The 22,815-nt window shown below is 37.0% G+C and overlaps 1 protein-coding gene and 1 pseudogene across 2 annotated transcripts in view; one reads left to right on the top strand and one right to left on the bottom strand.

Moving 5' to 3' along the window:
* The window catches only part of FBXO38 (F-box protein 38), a 60,962-nt gene that overhangs the window by 8,767 nt on the left and 29,380 nt on the right, over positions 1-22,815 (top strand). For both annotated transcript variants that reach the window (XM_006893721.1, XM_006893722.1), the window contains exons 3-10: positions 186-349; positions 557-722; positions 6,246-6,383; positions 7,612-7,749; positions 9,907-10,000; positions 10,957-11,087; positions 17,169-17,339; positions 22,496-22,638. In XM_006893721.1, coding sequence (XP_006893783.1) covers positions 186-349; positions 557-722; positions 6,246-6,383; positions 7,612-7,749; positions 9,907-10,000; positions 10,957-11,087; positions 17,169-17,339; positions 22,496-22,638 — 1,145 coding nt within the window. The remainder of the gene's footprint in view (positions 1-185; positions 350-556; positions 723-6,245; positions 6,384-7,611; positions 7,750-9,906; positions 10,001-10,956; positions 11,088-17,168; positions 17,340-22,495; positions 22,639-22,815) is intronic.
* LOC102846688 lies at positions 19,772-21,159 on the bottom strand (annotated as a pseudogene).

The following is a 22,815-nucleotide window of genomic DNA, read 5'->3' as shown; positions in this document are numbered from 1 at the left end:
CTAACATGTTTTCTCTGTTGTTGAGCAGTATATTTTCTTTTGTAAATATTGGTTCATCTGTGATTGTAACTTTCTAAATATTTAGAATAATTTTTGTAACAACTTTTGGTAAAAATGACAAGTTCATAGAAAATATTCAAGTGCAGAAAAATAAACTTGGCTTTAAATACTTCTGAACTTCTCAGGCTTTACCGATTCCAGTTTTCTAACACTGCTGAAGAAGATGCCAGATGTGGAACAGCTCTATGGCCTTCACCCTAGGTACCTTGAGAGGCGAAGGGTACGAGGCCATGAAGCCTTTAGCATTCCAGGAGTCTTGGAAGCTTTGCAGGCATGCCCAAATTTAGTGGTGAGTGCACCTCTAAACATTATTTACATCAAATGATCGATGAATAAGAAACCAGAAGACAGAGAACAGATTCAGTCATAAGAAAATAATATTCAAAAGAAGCTTCTTAAGTTCTATTATATGCTTAAAACCTTATTACACAGAAATAGAAGCTTTGAGTGCTAAATTAAAAGACCTTCACATACTTGTTTTGGTGTTCTTTTCTAGGGTGTGGAGACTTCCCATTTGGAGTTAGTAGAATCTATTTGGACATATATGCCACATGTTCATATTTTGGGGAAATTTCGTAATCGTAATGGAGCATTTCCAATTCCTCCTGAAAATAAACTGAAAATTCCTATAGGAGCCAAAATTCAAACTTTGCATTTAGTGGGTGAGTACATGTTTCTTGAGTCATTTAGGACTACTTGAAATGTTACTGGATATTCATTAAAAGAGAATAATAAGAATTTTAGAAATGATTTTGTTGAACAGTACCAAAAGAAATGCTTGTGAAACCTGTAGAAAAATTCGTATTTAAAAAAAAAAATCGTATTTCACATTAAAGAACCGGCAGAGGAAGTACAATTACAGCTTCACAAATAATAACCTATCTTTTTAAGGACAGTTTAGATTGTTTTGAAGTCCTGCCCTTGTCTAGTAAGCACTATTAGTCCTGGTTCTACCCTCTAGAGGAGTACTTTCTAGTTTTCGGTGTTGTAATGTTCTATCCTTACTTACCTGCAGTGGTTCCTAGGTAGCTTGGTGCATAGCTTACGGAGCTGTTAGCTGAAAGGTTGGCATTTTGAAACTAGAAGCCACTCAGTAGGAGGAAGGTGGGCAGTCTCCTCTTGTAAAGACTTACAGCCTTGGAAACTGATGGAGGACAACTATTATTTGGAACTGAACTGAACACATTGGGGTTTTTTGAGGAATGTGGCAATCAACTTCTAAAAGTTCACAGCTTTGGAAACCTAGTGGAGCACGGTTCTAATCTGTAACATGTCACTGTGTCCAGATTAACTAGATAGCAACTGATTTGGTTTGGTAGCTGCTAAAACTGAAGAATTATTGTTACTATTACTTTTTATAATTAATTTAAATATTATCACATGTAACTGATGACTGTTGTACAGTGCAGTGTTAACCTCCTGGGATAATTTTTTTGTCTTTAAATTAAAAAAAACCCAAACTTAACCAACTCATAGTTTGCCATTCATTATCTTTTCCAAGATCAAAGTTACCCTATGTCTTTGAATTTTCAAAGCTGGCAGAAAGCTACTAGTTATCTTTTCCGTTGTGATATGAAAAAGAAATATTTCCAAAGGAACTTATTTGTAGTGATTAAAGGGTACATTTGCACATTCGTTGGAAGGATGATACAGTGATTCCATACTAGGTAAATGAGAAAGAACAGTTCTCTTAAATTTCTTTTTCATCATTTTCTTAGTCTTAGTAACAATTTGAGGATACTAGAAGCAGTGGCTTGAGTTGTGTCCTTGGAGAAGAATACTGAATATTCCATGGACTACCCAAAGAAGACATAGATGTGTCCTTGAGAAAATGCATCCAGAATGCTCCTTAGAGGCAAGGATGGCAAAACTTTGTCTCTCATACTTTGGGCATGGTGTTAGAAAAAGCTGTTCCTTTTAAAGGGATATCATGCTTGGAAGAGGGGAGGGTCATTGAAAAAAGGAAGAGCTTTGGCAAGATGGATAGCCACAGTGACTGTGACAGTGGGCTCTAGTATGTCAGATGGTGAGGATGGTACAGGTTGAGAGAGTTCAGATCCCTTGTTCAGTGTCACTGTGAGTCATATTCAGTGGCATCTACCTAATACAACGTTGATTGTGCTTGGAAAGGTGGAGAGAAAAGAAAACCCACAAGAAGATTGGAATGATATAGTGACTGTAGGAATAGTCTCAAATATATCAGAGCTGGTAAGGAATACTACAGGATAGGGCAAAGTTTAGATCAGTTATTCAGGATCACTGTGACTTGTAGTTGAATGCATAGTACCAAACAACAACACTGATATTATGAGAGATCTGGTGGTCAAGTTATAAGGATTTAAAGCTGCCAGCGGCAAGTGGTTCAGGTCCACCATCTGGTACACAATAAAATGGACAATATCCTGGGTGTTTTACAGCCTCTAAAAACCCTTTGGGGACTCCATTATGAGTCAGTACTGACTTGACAGCACATAACAAGAACAGTTGATACTATAGGGATCTATGGTGGGCGAGTGGATAAGGAGGTGCATTGCCAACCCAAAAGACAGTTCCAATTCACTGGCTTCTCAATGAGTCATGGGTACTCAACAACAACTCATACAATAGTCTGTTCCTTACTTAGTATTTAACCCACTGGCATTTGTCATGATGAAAGAACTGAAGAAATAGTTGAGGCCTTGGCATACAATATTGAAAGCTTCTGGGGATAAATACTGATCAATAAAGGAAATACCAAAAGAAAGTGAAAGGAATCTAGATTATCACTGTATCAAAAGGAATTGGCTGATACTCAGCCATTTCAGGAGGTGGCTATGATTAAAACCCATTACTACTGAAAGAAGGCTAACTTATTCTGAGGCAAAGTATATTGATCTAGGAATTGATGGCATAAAAATTGAGAATTTTCAATAATGAGTACAGCACACAAAACACTTACAGTGAGGGGTTTCTTGTGCTATGATTTTGCTGCTGATTCAAAGGCAAACCCATCAGAGATGTTGGAAAAGATGGACCATCTCTTCCCATTGTGATTGTCCTCCCATTATGATTTATAGCCATGGAAATCTGATGCAGGGTCACCATGAGTCAGAACTGATTAGAAAAGCAGTGAGTTTGATTGAATCTAAAAAATGTGATCTGGTGGATAAGGGAAATGGTAAGAAGTATTATTTTATCTCTTCTTGGCCTTTTGGCTAAGATCTAGTGTAGAACATGTAGTATCATTATTTTCACATGTAAGTAAATATTATTCCACAGCAGTGTATCTACAAAGAATGTCTAGAAATTCAAACCAGATTCAGAAAAGGGCATAAAATGAGTGATAATACTGCTACAGTCAGATAAATCCTGGCGGAAAGCAGGTAATACCAGGAAGATACTTATCACTGTTCTATTGATTGTTTTTAAAGGTTCTTCACTCTAGGAATCATAAATAATGAGTAACATTGGAAAGAATGGACATTTCAGAACTATTGTGTTCCTGTGGAACCTGTACAAAGATCAGGAAGGAATTATTTGAATAAAACAAAAGGATGGTGTGTTTAAGGAAGGTGTGGTTTAAAATCAGGAAAGTTGTACATCAAACTTAGATCTCCATGAGCTCTTGTGGCCTAGTGGCAGGAAGCTATGCTGCAATCCCAAAATTATATCATTCTCCAATTGTATTAAGTCTTGTATGCTAAGCAAATAATCAAAGAAACTGTATTATATGAAGAAGAATAACATCAGAATTAGAGGAAGACTCATTAGTGCTTTGCTCTGCAGTTCTTTTATTTTTTATTAATTTTAATCAAAGTTAACAGAGACTTAGGGTTTCCAGTCATTCATTGTTGCACTTTTCTCCCTGCCTACCCTCTCCCCCCCAATTCACTTTTGTTCTTGCTAAGTAAAAGAAAAACTCTCTCATTGCTAAGCAGTTCCTCCCCTCAAGTTCAGTGCACTGTGCAGCCTTCATTCTGGACTCACTTAATCATATATCCCTTTTAAACAGTTCTTTGCAGAGTCCAGCATCTTGAATAATTTGCCCAGTATACAGATTGAATATAGGTATGGAGAAAAGATGCAATCCTGATGCACATAATTTCTAATTTTAAACCTTGAGTACTAGAGAGCAACAATGTCCTGATATGAGCTATGGTGTCTGCAATTACTTACTATCCATCAGAGAACTGGATAATGATTAAGGATGATAAAAGAATTGATACCTTTGAGTTGATGTGCCAGAGAAGAGTAGTGAACATAACATGGACTGCTAAGAGAACAAACAGATATGTTTTGAGAGAGGGTGAAACCGAACTGCTCTTTGGAGGCAAGGATTTTGAAGCTCTTTCTCACATACTTTGAGCACGTTGCCAGGAGAGCCCAGTTCTTGCAGAAGGACATTGTGCTTGGAAAGGTAGAGGGACAGAGCAAGGGAGGAAGACTCTGGATGAGATAGATTGACTCAGTAATTAGGGAAATGGGGTTTCCTGCGCCAGAGAGTGAAATTGGCTCAGAATAGGGCAAGGTTCAAAGCTAGGTACATAAAGTTGCTGTAAGTTTCAGATGACTTGATGGCACATAACAACAACAGTAATCCCTTGCTGTGTTCACACATTTGCCTCTTGGACTAGGTATAGGTTTTGCACAAGCACAATTAAATGAGCTAAACACTGCAGCCTTTAATATGGATTGCATCTCAATGTCAAGAAAACAAAAATCCTTGCCACCTTTCCAATAGTCAACAAACATGATAGATAGATAAAAATTGATACTCTCAATGACTTCCAGATTGGATCAGTATACTTGGAACCAGCAGTGAGGTGATCAGGACATGTATTTCACTGGGAAACAGGCAAGTACCTCTCCACATTATTGAGGAGAAATGATAGCAGTTTGAGGAATAAGGTGTGCTTATTCAGACCATGGTTTTTTCAGTCACTTGCTATGCTGCTGAGAGCTGAACAGTGAATTAGGATGACAGAAGAATTGATGATTTGAACTGTGGTGTTGGAGAAAAGGGCTGAATACCTGGGTTTTTGGAAGGACAGATAAATCTTGGAGAGAGTGCAGCCACAGTGCTCCTTAGGTGGCAAAAATGATGAAGCTTTGTCTCACATACTTTGGGCATATTGCTTGGAGAGGTTATTCCTTGGAGAGGGACATCATACTTGGAAAGGTATAGGGATGACTAAGGAGAGGAAGACCTTCAACCAAATGACCTGACAGAGTGAACTGCAGCAATGGCTTTGAGTGTGTTAGAGATTATGAGGATGGTACCGGTTAGTACAAGGTTCAGATCTGTTGTTCATAGGGTCTCTATGAGTTGTACCCAACTCGATGGCACCTAACAGCAGTTGTCTAGTTAGACAACCTTTCTTGCTTGCAGAAAGTGAAGATTTGAAACACTAAAGATCAAAGCCCACAGTCTTGAGGATTGTATCTCAATAGCAAGAAAAAAATTTTCACAACTGAACCAGTAAGCAGCATTTTGATAAACAGGAAATACTGACGAGGTCAAGGATTTCATTTTGCATAGGTCCACAGTCAACACCCATGAAAGCAGCAGTCAAAAAATATCAAATGTTATATGACATTGGAAAAATCTGTTGAAAAAGACCTTTTGAAAGTGCTAAAAAGCAAAAATAACACTTTGAGACTAAGGTGTTCATTATTAAATCCATGGTATTTTCACTTACCAGGAATTGTTGCCTTTGAATTATAATATTGACAATATTCAATGAATTGTGTAAAATACATAGACTTCTATCTTTGCATTGTCAGATGTGCTTTCAGTAACCTATTTTTCTGTTTTCTGGGAAAATGTAGTCTGGAAGAATTAATAAAGATGTGATATTTCTCATAATCAGTTGTTACTGAAGATTTTTAAAACCAATTTTAAAATTTCACTAACCTTTTTATTAATTTTTCTTAAGATATCTTAAATTTTTATCTGGTATATTTGTTAGAGAATAATCATGAATTTCTGTGCATAAAACAGAAATAGTTTTTAATCATTATCATATGTTTAAATTGTTCTTTAAAGATTTATCTTATATAAATTTAATACACTTTAATGAGGTAATTTGTAGTGATAAACGTTTTTACAAAAGTTGTCATTTTGAGAAATCAATTCTTACACTTAGATATAGAATATAGAACGTTCCTGTAATTGTCTTGTTTGTTCTTTTTCATATATGGTTTAGGAGTAAATGTTCCTGAAATTCCTTGCATCCCAATGCTAAGGCATCTTTACATGAAGTGGGTCAGACTTACTAAACCACAGCCATTTAAAGACTTTCTTTGTATCAGCTTGCGGACATTTGTCATGAGGAACTGTGCAGGTAATAATACATAGTTAATTTAAGAATTCATATATTTATACTCTTCTAAAGAGATCCTACAGCAACATATATATCTACGTTTATAAAGGAAATTATGTTACGCTTTTGTGATTTATACTTTGTGACTTATCACTTACTTAAATAAGGGGATGATTGTGAATATTTTTATTTCAAAGGCTTTAGAAATCTATGTGTGCTTGCTGTTTAAGAAGAAAAAAATGTCAAAATTACCTTTCCTGTTGATACTTTTTTCTTCTTTCTGGATTAATTTATTTGATTACTGTTCTGCTTTCTTTCCCTCTGATCTTCCAGCCTCATATACCTGAAAATTGTTTTTATTATATTTTTTCTCCCCAGAAACCTTCAGCATCCCTGTTGCCTTAAGACCTTCAAGTTAGGAGTACTCTGTTTAACATTTAAAGTTTGTAATAATTCAGCCTACACTTACTACACTTATTTCTGACTCCTTTCTGAAATACTCTTTCTCTTACAGTCAGGTTTGCCTGTTTACTATCTCCTAGACAGTCATATCAGCTTTCACCTCAGTGTCTTTGCTAAAACTATGTAATCACTTTCCTTGCTCTTGTAGACCTTCCTTTCCTCGTTTACTTGGACACATCTGACACATCCTTCAGGATATACCTTTTGTAACGTAATCCTTTCTTTCCCTTGTTTCTCCCTTTTTTTTCTGTTTTTGTGTAATGATTGTAGCATCTTCTTTTTATACTCGACTACATTCTTCATTTGCCTCCTTTTCTAACTACACATAATACTTTTATCTCCATGTAAATTTCAAGCTCATTGATGAACAGGATTATATCTTGTTTATCTTTTTTATATTCTTTAGCACTTAAAACAATACTAGTTATATAGATTTAAGAAATTGAGATGCAAATGATTTAAGGGATTAAAATGTTGACTAGACTGAAGAATCAAATTTTAACTTGATTTTTCCCCTTGTTTTGAGTTTAGAATTAACTACACTTCAGTGATTTTTTTTAAGTTACTAAGTAACTTTCTACTGTTACTGAAAAATCTTTGTGCTAAATAAATATGTAAATGTTAACAGGCTTACCTACACTTCCATTTAAAACAAGACTTAAATAAATCATAGAAACCTAACAAATTTGTTTTCATTTTAAGCTGTTGGATATATAGGCTGATTTTAAAATGCATCTTTAAAGCACTTTGAATTGCTCAACTGTATTTTTTTCTCTTATTTTTCTAGGACCCACAAATTCCTTAAAATATGTCCCTTTAGTAACAGGTTTAGCCTCTGCTCGAAACTTGGAACACTTAGAAATGGTTCGAGTTCCTTTCCTTGGAGGTCTTATCCAACATGTAGTTGAAGACAGTTGGAGATCAGGTGTGCACTTTTCTGTAGTCATTAAGCCAATTTTAACATTTCACTAACCTTTTATTAAGGTTTTTAAAATTGTTTAAGAGGATAAAACCCAAAACACTCAGTACTAATTGTATTTTATGGTATATTTGGTAGAGAATAATTATGAGTATAGACTTTTATTTCCTTGTAAAGCATTCTCATAATAAAGAATTGATGCGACAATGTTTTACTGGTTTAATATGACTTAACAATATAACCTGTTATATATGGAATCATTCTTAGAGAAATATTAGCAGGGATTCTAGTGCCCTTTGGCAAGAAGAAGTGTTTTAGGACTTGGACACTTTAGGCCTCCACTGTTGTTGTTGTTGTGTGCTGTTGAGTTAGAACAGACTCATAACTGACCCTACAGTGGGTTTTCAGGAGCAGTAAATCACACGGCAAGTGATTGCCCATCTTTCTCCCACAGAGCAGCTGGTGGCCTCAAACTTTTTGTCTTTGAGTTGGCAGCACAGCTCCTTATTACTAAGTCACCAGAGCTCCCTAACTAGATGGTTAGTGTAAAATTACTCTAAAAGTTATCAAAGTGTAATAAATGTTACACAGCTTCTTCATTAAAACAAAAGTAGAAGTTCAACTAGATCGAGAAATAGTGGTTATAAACTGACAAAATAATTATAAATATGCACATTCAAAAGATAAATGAAAAAATACTATGTACTGTAACTTCAGTAATAAATGGAAGTTACCTTTCAGTATCATTAAAATACAATGAGAAATTGTTGTTCCGTACCGTCAAGTCAGAACTGAATGATAACTTACCCCCTAGTTTTCAGAGGGCCTAAATTACGTGGGAGGAGATTTCCTCTCTGTCTTTCATAGAGCAGCTGGCGGATTCGCGGATTCAAACCTCATACCTTTGGTTAAACCACCAGAGCTCAATGAAAAGTAAGCACCAAAGGTTTTAATATGTTGTCCAATAGCTCTGGTTAAAGTACAGTTGTTTGCGTTGAATTAAGGGAATAGAACAAGCAGGAATTTGAATCTCTGCTGGTGAGATTGTAAATTGATAGAAATACTTAGGAAGGGTTCTTGCTGGCATGCACCTATACACATATCAACAGTTGCAATCTTCTCTTTATAGCCTCTATATCCATACAGTAGATTACTATCAAACAGTGAAAACAGCAAACTGCAGCCTGTTCAACAACAAAGATGAATCTCAGAAGCAAAATGTTTACTAAAATGAGTAATATACAATTTTTTAAAATTTTTTTTTGTAATATACAATTTGTAATTATTTATATACTTTGAATCAAACAGGCAAAATTAATATTTTGTAAAACTTTGTTGAGCTATAATCTATCACCTATCACTTTTTGTATGCAAGTAAAAGTTACAAAAAAAAAGGACAGAACTGATTGATAAAAAAAATACTGTTTATCCTCTTTAATAACCAGTCCCACTTCCCTTTAGTCAGTTGAGAGACTCAGTAACCTTAAAGAACAGAGTACCGTTGCACCAGAAGGATTCAGAGATTGTAAATCTTCACTAAAGCCAGTTGCCACTTTTTTCTCCCTGTAAACAGCATGTGAGTTTTAGTGCTGACCTTTTGGTTACTAGCCCATTGCTTATACATCCAGGTCTGCTTAAAAGTTTAAACCTTTTTGCACTGCAATCCCAGAGGTGCATGGTTCGAGTCCACCAGATACTCTACTGGAGAAGGAGGGACGATCTCCTCCTGTACCAGTCAGATCCAGTTTGATGGTACACACACACAAAATAACAAAAAATTTTTTCTTTTTTTTTTTAAATAGGTTTAAATCTTTTGAAATTTATTTTAAATATCATCAGAATGTCTTCTCAAAAACTGTCAGAATGGGGGGAAGGAGGGCAGGGAGAAAAGTGCAATAATGAATGAATGGAAATCCAAAATCTCTGTAAATGTTCATTAATAAAATAAAATTTTTAAAAAACAAAAAAACTGTCAGAATGATTTTATCTGCTTTCATCTCTATTTGGAGATGAATTCTAGTTATAATTCATCGTAAGACACTAATTTGAATGTAAAGCTTAGATTTACTTTTGAACATATAATCATCTAACATGTATTTAAATGCTTTACTAAATTTGCTTGGGTCAAAAAAAATTATTCTCTTGTTTTTCTCTTTATCCCAGGTGGTTTTAGAAATTTGCACACTATTGTTTTAGGAGCTTGCAAAAATGCTCTTGAAGTAGATCTTGGTTACCTCATTATCACTGCTGCTCGTAGGTATGTTTTTCCTTCATGTTTTGTCTTTTGTCTTATGGAAATGTTTATTTGATGGATGTGAAGCCTAAACATAAAATTTGTTCAAATTTAAAATATGAAGTAGTTGTTAAGATACCAACTGGTTGTCTCTTAATGGTATCTTTGTGTTATAACTGATAACCTGCTGCATTGTTCTTCATACCCAGCAAACTGTGGAAAGGAGAGCAGTTTGTTTTCAGAGAAGAACTTGTCTGAGTGTCCTGCAGGACTGATCATCAAAACTTTAGTGTTCATTGTCATCCAGTAACCAGTGTACCAGTCTCTGGAGGATTTACTGGATTGTTTTACTTTGTCAGTTATTTGTTATTCAGAAATCACCTTTTTTTGTACAGCACTTTCAAAATTCTGGTCTTGTAACCACAGCTTTATAGTTTTACCATATCTTTATATCACTTTGTACTATATGTACTATTTCTCACTTTTAAAAGATTTGCCTTAGCTTTAACTTGTATATTTTCTTTAAATTGAATTAACTCAAGTTCTAACTTAATAAAAAATAAAAGTCTTACTTTCTACCAGAGAGTTAAGAATATGATTGCTTATACATAACAATTTAATTAATTAAGAGAATGTAAAATAATTCAAAATTTTAACAGGCTGTTAAACTGTCAACTGTGGAAGAAAATGTTAGAAGAAATGCCAGCACTAGTCTCCACTCAGGGAGATTAACTGACCTTGTAATTACAAAAAGACTGCAGAAGAAATAAAGATTTTTTATGATGTGATATATTATTATTCTGGATACCTACAATGTGCTGCCTCAAATTTGCCCATATTCTGTAGAACATTGTTTTAAAGAATACTCTTAATGGAAGGAGGGAAAATGATAGCATTTTTTCTCAGACACTTAGTATAGGAAGGTCCTTTAATGTTTTTTGTTGTTCTTCTTATCTATATCTCTCTGTTCTCTTTGTCAGGTTACATGAAGTTCGGATTCAGCCCTCTCTAACCAAAGATGGTGTCTTTTCTGCCCTAAAAATGGCAGAACTGGAGTTCCCCCAGTTTGAAACTCTTCATCTTGGATATGTAGATGAGTTTTTGCTGCAGAGTAAGGCTTTATTCCATTTCATTTCCTAGAATTGCTGTAGGAGATTGTCAAACTGAGCCTCAAATCAGGATGTGCTTTATTTCCCTAAATAAGTTAAAAGTTTTGATATTTTCACTTCTTGAAAAGAAACATTTAAATTAGAAATATCAAGGATTCTCATGTTTTTAACATATTATAAATATTTGGATAGCCATACCAGTGCTAACAAGTCCTTGTCTACATTTGATACTGTCTTTGCTTATTGTCCAGCTTTCTTTCCCATTTTGCCTCATTTTTTTCACAGAGTGTCATCCTTGGTTCCATTTGTTGAATTTGATCTACCACACTTGTTGAAGCTTTTGATGGCCCTCTCAGATGAGGTGCCATTCCCTGCCCATGCTCTTCATTTCCATAATAAGCCTGCTGGGGGTTCTGGATTTTCAGATAGTGTGATCACGTAATGGTCAGTATACATTTGATGAAGTTGCTGTTGAAGGCTTGCTCACAGCATTTTCTAAAATGCATTTACAATTAGGAACTCGTTCCTTTCGGTTTGAATGCGTATCAATTCATTATTCAAGCTTTTTTTCAAACCTTGTGGCATTAGTCAGACTTGTAAAGTGTACTTACATTAACATGCTTTTATTTTTCCAAGAATTAGTTACTTTTCCATGAAATTTGCAAGTAATGTTTCTTGAGTCATCACTGTCAGTTTGATTTTTGTTGGTTTTTTTTTTTCTTTAAATTTAATTTGCTTTGTAGAGCATATAAAAGTTTCATTGATTCCTTTAGCCAGGGACATCAAGGACAGATACTTGGTTTCTAACATACATTTTGCCTTTACATTGTTTTGTTCTTGTTTTGGTGTTTTGTTTTTTACATTTTTTATTGTTGTAGGTCTTGTTAATACAGGTGAAGGATTATTTTTAAAAGTTAAGCCATTTCCTAGCTAATGTATTATTAAATAGGATTGGCTTTTTGTTTTTATAGAGTTGGAAAAACTCAGCTTTTCACTAAAATAATTTTAAATGCTACACCTAGTATCAGTATTTCATATAAAATAGGCGCATTTGAAATGAAACTTTTCCTATTTTGATTGAGGCTGCTAATATTTTATTTCTGTAATCCTTATCTAATAATTGATCAGAATTTATTGGCTTTTCTTTCTGTACTCTTCTATTTTATTTTACTCAAGAGCTGAAAAGTTCACAGATTATTTTTTGTTGCTTTAGGATTATTTCTCTAACTAGCTGTTTTTCTGCTGTATTTCTAGCTCCTTAAATTTTTAATAGCATAAAAATGACTTCATTTTGACTATATTACTTTTTGACACAGCATGCTTCATCCCTTTGCTAGCTCATTCTTTCTAGTTTTGACCTTTTTACAAGCCATTCTTCATATTAACTTCTGTTCATCCATTTCTAGATATGAGATGTTTTCTATCTACAGTCTTCCTCCTAGAACTTCCTAGGATTTCTGTTTCTTAATAGGTACCAATAGGCCCCTCTAACCAGACCATCTAGAGAGAGAATAGAAGTGACTGCTCATGCCCTTTCTTTTAGTTTTGCCTTTCTCAGTATTTTAGAATTTGAAGCATCTTTCCAGGTGGTAGAGGTAATCTCTAATAAAACAGTTTTTGTTACAAAGGACCTAAAAATAGATAAGTAAAACCCCTACCTCTCTTCTTTGTTTATGGTAAGAATGTCAGCCAGATTAGGGAAATACATGTTCTAAAGTTGATAGTGTGTAATAGGAATATAAGAATAGTTAATAGTATAGGTAAGTGGTTGTGATGGGTTCAGATTAAAGTGATTTATGTGCACTGAATCAGTGGTCCAAAAATAAAGCATTAATTGTACACTTAGGATCTCTGAACTTTATGTATAGATAACAGCTGGATGGAGGGAGTGAGTAAAGGAATTGGAATAGAGAACCATTGGGGACCTGAAAAGACAGAGTGATAATGGGCATAGAGCAGTCTGGATTAATTTTATAAAACACAATGTAGGGGAATGAATGATTGTATGAAACATAATTTGAAGGAAGGAATGTGTGAAACACAGTGTACATGAATGAAACATAATGCATAAGAAATTTGTATGCAAACCAATACAGAATTTTTTATAAAATTTAGAAACAAAAACTGAAAATTGTAGAAGCAGGATAGTGTAGGCTTTTAGTGCTGGTGCTTTGACAGGGAACTGGAATTGAAGATCAAGTATAGTAATCATGTAACTTTCAGTAAATGAACTTTTTTCAAGTCCATATTTTCTCTTGTGTTATATGGTTATAAAATGAATTGACACTTTTCTCTTGAGTACTTCTAAGAATTTAATGAAAAAGAAATTATAGCAACTTTTAACAGTTAGGAAGTATTCAGTAACTGCTACTTTTTACTTTTAGTTGACCTATTCTTCTGGAAGGTCAGCTAAAGGTAGATTCCAACTCAACAGCACCCAATAATAAAATCAATATGGTCTCAAGAGAGAATTAATTATTTTTAATGATTCTAACCCACAGGTGTACAGTCTTTAGTGTGCAGAGCACCTGTAGTTTTGTTTTGCTTTTTTTTTTTTACTTTGTATCACCTTATTGGAGGGTTGTAGAAACATTTGTAAGGGTTCTGTATGCCCAGCACTACTGTAGGTATTGACAATATAACTATGATGTGAGTCAAGTACATTAGACTATCTTGAAAAGTGAAAAGCAACCAGATGGGAGAAATGACAGGATGCAAAGGGTGAAGTGTGCGTCCCAATGGTGGTTGTTGTGTGCTGTCTCACTTAGTAACTCATAGCAGCCCTATGAACAATGACTTTGAACCTTGCCCTACATCTTGCCTGATCATCTCTGACACACCTGAATCACAGATACTATGTCACTTCATCTTATCAAATAGTCTTTCTCTCCTGTGCTGATTTTTCCAAGCATGATATCCTTCTCCAAGAACTGGCCCTTCCTGACAATATGCAAGAGTATATAAGAGTGTAAAAATCCTTACCTCCAAGGAGCAACTTGGTTTCATCCTCTCCAGCATTGACCTGCTTGTTCATTTGGCAGTCCATAGTATGTTAAATACTCTTCTCCATCACCCCAATTCAAAGACATCCTTCAGTCAACAGTTCCATCATCCTTCATCATTGTCCCCGTCTCAGATGTGTAACAAGTTGTTTGCAAACACCAAGGCCTGGATCAGGCACACCTTAGTTTCTGAACTGATACCGTTGCTCTTTAGCACTCTGGAGACGTTCCTAACAACAGATGTTCCCAGTGCTGTTTTTTAATTTCCTGGCTGTTGATGCCAGGGATATTGATTATGGATCCAAGCAAGATGAAATTGTCATCTGTCATGATGTCACCACTGCCTATTGGCCCAGTGGTGAAGAATTTTGTTTTCTTGATGTTGAGCTGCAATCCATGTTGAAGGATATAGTCCTTGAACTTCTGAAACAAATGTTTCAAGTCTTTCTCAGTTTTGGTGAGCAGGGTTATGTCATCTACATGATGCAGGTTATTGATGAGTCTTCCTCCAGTTCATAAGCCCAGCCTCTTGAATGATCTATTCAGCATATAGATGGAAAAGATACGGAGAAAGGATACATCTTTGATGCCTTGATGCACTTCTTTCTTGGTTTTGAACCATGCAGTGTTCCCTTCCTTGGTTCTGACAACAGCTTCTTATTCTAGGTTTAGGTTCTGCATGAGCACAATCAAATGTTCTTCTATTCCTATTCTTCTCAATGTTAAGCACAATTTTTTTGTTAACCACGTCAAATGCCTTTGCAGACTTGATAAAATATAGATATCCTTTTGGTACTCAGAGCTTTCAGCTAAGATCCATCAGACATCGGCAGTGATATTCCTAGTGCCACAGCCTCTTCTAAACCTATTTTATATTTCTGGAAGTTCCCTGTTGATGTACTGTTCTAATAATTTTTGGACAATTTGGCTTGCATGTGATACTAATACTGTTATTTGATAATTTCCACACTCTGTTGGATCTCCTTTTTAGGAATGGGAATAAATAACGGTCTTTTCCAGTTAGTGGCCAGGTCTTGGCACAGCTTAGGAACACATCCAGAGTTGCATGTTTGTATTGAAATGTGTCATTTAGCATTTCACCAGTTCCTCAGGCCTTATTTTTTTTGCCAATTATCATTGGGTTTTGGTCACATGTAACTTCCTGAAATGGTTCAATGTCAGCCAGTTGTATTTGGTATGGTGACTCAGTATATTTCTTCCATTTTCTTTTGATGTTTCTGGGATCATTCAAGATTTTCCTCTAACATCTGTAAGAATTGCAACTTAGACTTAAATTTATTCTTTAGTTCCCTCAGCTTGAGAAATGCTGAGTGAGTTCTTCCCTTTCGATTTTCTGACTCCAGCTTTTTGCACATTTGTTATACTTTGTTTTGTCTTCACAAGCTGCCCTTTGAAATCTTCTTTTCAAACTCTTAACTTTTTCATTGCTTCCCTTTCGTTTGGCTTCTTGGTGTTGTAGTACAGTATTCAGAGGTTTTTTTCTGACGTCCATCTCAGACTTTTCTTCCTCTTCAGTCTTTGTGATGACCTTTTGCTTTCTTCATGGATAATATTCTTGTTATCATTCCACAGCTCATCTAGTTTTGTTTATTATTGCTCATTGCCTCAGACCTGTTCTTGAGATGGTTTTTAAATTCAGGTGTGATAGTCTTAAGGTTATATTTTGGTTCTTGTGGATTTGCTTTTCTTTAACTTCAGTTTGAACTTGGACATGAATAGTTGGTCTCTTCCACAGTTAACACCTACCTGATCTAGTTCTCACAGTTGATATCTAACTTCTCTAGGGGTTCTTTTCTCATGTCTGATCAGTCTGATGCCTGTGTAATCCATCAGGTGAAGTCCATGTGTATAATCTCCATTTGTGTTTTTATAAGCTAGAGCATCCTCTTACTCATATACATCATTCCATAGTTTGACAAAACAGTTAAAACAAAATACCTGGTGACAGGAGAAAAGATATATGTAAGGTAAGGGTCAATTTAAGATAGAGGTCAACTTTCAGGGGATGAGAAGAAGACTACTAGTTTATGCCATGGACTGCAAATGTGAATCTAAAATTACCAGAGTTTACTCATTTATACATAGATTTGTTTGTATGTATTTATGTATTCACACACATACAATACATACAGATAGGGAGCTCTACTAGCCTAGTTGAAAGGAGAGGATTAAACCAAGCTACTTCTTGGAGGCAAGGATTCTGGGGCTTCGTCTGACATACTTCGGACATGTTGCCAGGAGGGACGGGTCCTTGGAGAGGGACATCATGCTTGGGAGGGTGGAGGGACAGCGCAGGAGGGGAAGACCCTCTATGAGATGGATTGATTCAGTGACTGGGGTAATCGGGATGGGTGTGTCAGAGGCAGTGCAGTTGGCGCAGGATAGAGCAGGGTTTAGGGCTGTTGTGCATAGGGTTGCTGTGAGTCGCAAACGACTCGATGGCACATAACAACAACAACAACTAGCCTAGTGGTTAGAAGTTGCACTGTCAACACAAAGACATGCAGCTGTAAGCTAACAGGTACTCCATGGGGAAAAAAGGAACAGTCTCTACTTGTGTGATAACAGCCTCTGAAAACCCATTGTGACTCAACAACTGTGTGTGTGTGTGTGTGTGTGTGTGTGTGTGTGTGTGTGTGTCCGTGTGTCCATGTGTCCCCATGACAGGCTCTAAACATGAGCCTTATGTTTAGGGAGAATTGCATTTTTAATGTTTTCTTTTACATTTTTAAGAGATAAAACTAAAACTTGTCTATAAGTGTGAACCAGTAGGATAGATAGATATTCATCTTTCAGTTATATTAGGAATTTTAGAATTTTTTTGCTTTCTTTTTTAAAATAATTGCAATTGATTTCCTATTATTAATTTCCTTTATTGACTTTTTATATAAAGTCATATTTTATGAAGAAGTGCTATACTTTCAGACTGCCAACTTAAAGTCTTACTTAAATCTGAACCTGATAATGGACAGAGAATGATTGCACTAAATGCTAAGATAAAGAATTGACAAGGCTCAGTGACAAGAATTTACCTTTTTTGAAATTAATTTCCCTTTCTAGGCAGAATGGCTAATGCGGATCTGGTGAAGTATGGTTTGGCTGATGTAGTAGAAAATCCTGGTATCATCACTGATATAGGAATGAAGGCTGTCAATGAAGTTTTTTCGTGTATCAAATACTTGGCAATTTACAATTGCCCTCATCTGCATAGCCCATACAGTTGGATCTCAGGTATTAAAAACTTAGAACTAATGCTATATTTTATTGATACTAAAATAATATAAATGTCTTTGTTTCTGTTTGTGGTGATATGATTATATTCATAATGTAAAATGTGAATATTTCATAAGTGTTATTCTGAGACTCTTTAATATCTAAATTGGAAGTAAATTCAATATACCTTTGAACTTCAGGTATTTGTAGTAAGTTATGCCTATTATTATCTTTTATGTACTATTTTGTATCACATAACAATAAGGTTAAAAACTCAACTAACATACTCTTAACTAGTTTACTAGTAGAGAACATGCTAGTTCATAGAGAGTTGTGCTACTTTAAAAGCTGTTAACTAAGGGAGCTCTGGTGGCCTAGTGGCAAAAAGCTGTACTACAATCCCAGAGGTATGCGGTTCGCATCCACCAGATGCTCTGCTGGGGAAGGGGCAATCTCCTCCTGTACCAGTCAGATCCAATTTGACCATGTTGTTGTTGTTATGTGCCGTTGAGTCATTTGCGACTCATAGCGACCCTATGTATAACAGCCCTAAAGCCTGCTCTATCCTGTGCCAATCACACTGCCTCTGACACACCCATCCCGCTTACCCGAGTCACTGAATCAGTCCACCTCACAGAGGGTCTTCCCCTCCTGCACTGTCCCTCCACCCTCCCAAACATGATGTCCCTCTCCAAGGACCTATCCCTCCTTACAACATGTCCCAAGTATGTCAGACAAAGCCCCAGAATCCTTGCCTCCAAGGAGTAGCCTGGTTGAACCCTCTCCAGGATGAATCTGTTTGTTTTCTTGGCAGTCCAGGGTACATCCAATACTCTTTTTTAGCACCACAGCTCAAAGGCATCAATTCTCCTTCTGTCCTCCCTAGTCATTGTCCAACTCTCTGATGCATAACAAGCAATTGCAAAGACCATGGCCTGTATCAGGCGCACCTTAGTCTCCAAAGAGACACCGTTGCTCTTGAGTAATTTAGAGAGATCCCTAACAGCAGACTTTCCCATCGCAATACGATTTTTGATTTCCTGCCTGCTGGTGCCAAGAGTGTTGACCGTGGAGCCGAGAAAACTGAAGCTGTGAACAATCTCAATCTCTTCACCATCCATCCTGATGCTACCAATTGGTCCAGTGGTGAGAATTTTTGTCTTCTTGATATTGAACCTCAGTCCATATTGGAGGCTGCAGTCCTTGACCCTCTGCAGCAAGTGCTCAGTTTCAGCAAGCAGGGTTGTGTCATGTGCATAACGCAGATTGTTAATAGATCTTCTACCAATCCTGACGCCACACTTCTCATAGAGCCCAGCCTCTCGGATAATCTGTTCTGCATGCAGGTTGAAAAGGTATGGAAATAGGACACATCCCTGGTGTACACCCTTCCCAATTTTGAACCATGCAGTGTTACCCTGCTCTGTTCTGACGACTGCCTCTTGGTCCAAGTGTAGTTTTCGCATTAACACGATTAAATGTTCTGGGGTTCCCATTCTTCTCAGACTCAGCCACAGTTTGTTATGATCCACACAGTCAAACACCTTTGCATAATCAATGAAACACCAAATTTGACCATATACACAAAAAAATAATAAACCAAAACAAAACCCTGTTAACTGGCATCCTAGTTATTAGCATACTAGTAGACAGAATGATCCATAATTCCATTACTCAGATCTCCTGTTAAAGAAGTAAAAGTAATCCATGCATTTGATAAATTTTAAACAGGATACAGAATGAAAGAGTCTGGTCTCCAAAGTAACTATAATCAAGAGTTGCTTATATATTATTCTTGGCAAATACTATAGCCTTTTACATGTGTGTTACTAGTTTCAGTTGAGTCAGTTACGACTCATAGTACCTCTGTGTATAGCAGAATAAAATGCTGCCCAGGCCTGTGCCATCCTCACTATTGTTTCTGTGTTTGACCCTCTTGTTGCAGACACTGTATCAGCCCATCTCATTGAGTGTTTTTCCCTTTTAAAAAATTATTTGTATATACAGAATGATATTGTTGCTCTACCAGAGGGATGTCTGTCTGTGTTTTATTGACTATGCAGAGGCATTTGACCGTGCAATTGTGGTTAACCTTGAGGAATGGGAATCCCAGAACACCTGATTGTGTTCATGCGAAACTTCTACTTAGACAGGAGGCTGTCATCAGCAAAGTAAGGAAACACTGCATGGTATAAAATCAGAAAAGGAGTGGACCAAGGATGTGCACTTGTCTTTATACCTTTTTTTTGCTGTGTACAGTGTAATTTATTGATGGTACATGACAAGATAGGCTCTCCAAGCCTTTCCTCAGGGGGACTGGATGGAAACTGTATGTCAAGGATGTGAGATTCTCAGTGTGTGGGAAGATCGAGTTGGGGCAAGGACTCCCCAGCATCTGAGATCACTCTCTTTTCTAGTGCTATTGCTGGGACTAGTGCTCCAAGGGACTCTTATTTTATGGAGGCCATGTGAACCATCAAGTCAACCACCTGGTTTCTCTAGCCAAATTTATTGTCATACTAGGAAATGAATTTGACAAAGTGTTCTTTCAGGGCAATGCCAGCCCCAGCATCAAAGGTGGAAGAGTGGGTGTCACTGTTAAAGTCACAGGAGACACCCTGGTCTTCATTGTATCTCAGGATGCCCTTGAGGGTCCCTTCCAATGCCTACTTTACTACTTTCTTGATGTCATCATATTTGGCAGTTTTCTCCAGATGGCAGGTCGTCAGGTCCACAACTAATACATTGGGAGTGGGGACATGGAAAACCATGCCAGTAAGTTTCCTATTCAGTTCACAGATGACCTTGCCAACAGTCTTGGCAGCGCCAGTAGATGCAGGGCTGTTGGTCTTAGCAGCTCCATAGCCATCGCGCCACAGCTTTCCAGAGGGGCCATCCACAGTCTACTGTGTGACAGTGATGGTGTGGACTGTGATCTTGAATCCCTCTATAATAAGTTGTCATGGATGACCTTGGCCAGGGTAGCCAAGCAGTTGGTGGTGCAGGAATCATTGCTGACAATCTTGAGTTATACTTTTCATAGTTCACGCCCATCACAAACATGGGGCATCGGCAAAAGGGGCAAAGATGGTTACCCGTTTGATAGCACCCTTCAACTTAGCTTTCTGCAAGTTTGTGGAGACCCCAGTGGACTCCACAACATACTCAGCACCAGCATCGTCCTACTTGATGTTGGCAGGATCTCGCTTCTAGAAGATAGAGATGGCTTTCCCATTCTCAGCCTCGACAGTGCCGTTGAACTTGCCATGTGTTGCAGACTGAGGGTCCCAACGAATGGAATAATTTTATAATTATTAATAATCAGACTAACAGCCAGGAAGGAGATAGAGCAGAGAGCATAAAACGGGGCCAGCAGTTCTCGACTGAAGACCCCAAATCATGTTTCTTTGTGTATTTTTTGACAATCTGGGGAAGCAAATAACAAAAGGAATTCCTTGTAAATGAAGGCTCTATTTTTCTCTATTGTCGGCCTAATGCTCTAGCTCAGGAAGTATTTCCCAGGAAGTAACATTCTGTAGGGGGGCCCTAGCTGTCTCCTGTCTGCAGGGAACAAACAGATTATTTTCTGGGATCTGCCACAAGAGAAATCCTAACTTACAAATCTGCAATTCCTTCAATCCTGAACAAGGATTTTAATATAATATTTGGTATAAAGTTTGGCTTCCCATAGCCATGGGTGGAATCATACTAGAACCATGTAAGTGAGGTCAATGAAGGGGTCATTGATGGCAACAGCATCCACTTTGCTAGAGTTAAAAGCAGGCCTGGTGACCAGGTTCTCAGTGCGGCCAAATCTCTTTACTCCGACTTTCACCATCATGTCTCAGGGATGCGGCTGAGGCTGCATGAGAAGAGAGGGCAATTTGTGGATTAATGAGGAGCAGAGAGCTGTCTTTATACCTTTTAAATCTGTGTACAGAAGAGATCATTCGAGAGACTGGTCTTTATGAGGAGGAATATGGAATCAGGATTAGAGAAAGACTAACAGTCTATTCTATGCAGATGACAAAGCCTTACTTGCTGAAACTAAGGAGCATGCTATATGGATTGAAGCACATCAAGATTATGAAGATTATCACCACTGGGGCAATTCGCAGCGCTATGATACTTGGAGAAGAGATTGAAATTGTTAATACTTTCAGCTTGTTTGGTTCCACAATCAACCCTTTTGGCAGCAGTGGTCAGGAAATCAAAAAACTAATTGCATTAGAAAAATCTACTGTCAGAGACTTCTTCAGAGTTTTACAGAGCAAGAATGTCAGTCTAGAGACTAAGGTGTGCCTAATCCAGGCCATGGTCTTTGGAATTACTTGCTATGCATCAGAGAGCTAGACAAAATGAAAGATGACTGAAGAATTGATGCCTTTGAGTTGTGCTGGAGAAGATACCATGGATTTCCAGAGAACAAACAGGTCTGTCATAGAGATGGGTGAGACCAAGTTCCTCCTTGGAGGCAAAGATCTTGAAGCTCTGTCTCACATACTTTGGGCATATATCCAGGAGGGACCTGTCCTTGGAGAAGGACATCATGCTTGGAAGGGTGGAGTGACAGCCCAAGAGAAGAAGACCCCAGATGAGATGGATTGACAGGATAACTGAGACAATGGGATTAGATGTGTTGGAGTCAGTGAAACTGGCTCAGAGCAGGGCAGGGTTCTGAGCTATTGTACAAAAGGTCACTATGAGTCATAGTTTACTGGACCAAACAACAACATACATGATCTCACTGTTGCTTCATTTTGCAGGAGGTTATTTTGGCGATTCTTTTCCTATCAGCATACATGTTTGGCTCAGCTTTGTTCTTGTGAAATAGCTGCATCTTGTCCTATTTAATGAGTATACCATACTCATTTTAACCCTTAGCATGCTGTTAAATGAACTTGTAAAATGTTAAATGGATCATTTCTTTCTTTTTTTTTAATGGATCAGTTTTAAATCAGGACTGAGTTGATTTTAAATTTTATATTTCCAGAGCCATCTAGTTTCACAATGTAATTGGGTAATGAAAAACATCAGATTTATTACAGTTCAAAAATCATGAAATAAGGGGAGTGGGAATACTTAAAAAGTGAGGACTTGAAGACCTACAGCAGAATTCTTTAGTAATTGGGAATGTCAGATTACTCTCTTCAGCCATGCCATTTCTTTATTAGATCACTCAAGATGGACACGATTGGTTGATATCAATCTAGTGCGGTGCCATGCATTAAAACTGGACTCTTTTGGCCAGTTTATTGAATTGTTGCCTAGTCTGGAGTTTATTTCACTGGACCAGATGTTCCGTGAGCCACCCAAGGTGAGTCACGAATGTATTTATTTTGGTACTCAAAACAACCTAAGTGATCTATCTTTACTATGCTTTTTGTATACTTTATTGATACTACCAGTGTTAATTTAGGTAGAAAACTAGTAGTAATACATGAATTCTTGTCATAATTGAGCATTTAGTTGTTTCCTGGGAAGGGAAAAAAGA

Source organism: Elephantulus edwardii, unplaced genomic scaffold (assembly GCF_000299155.1).
Source record: "Elephantulus edwardii isolate Elephantulus edwardi_28Jun2011 unplaced genomic scaffold, EleEdw1.0 scaffold00130, whole genome shotgun sequence".
NCBI lineage: Eukaryota > Metazoa > Chordata > Mammalia > Macroscelidea > Macroscelididae > Elephantulus > Elephantulus edwardii.
The sequence above is the reverse complement of the archived record's forward strand: the minus strand, read 5'-3'. Positions and strand labels throughout refer to the sequence as shown.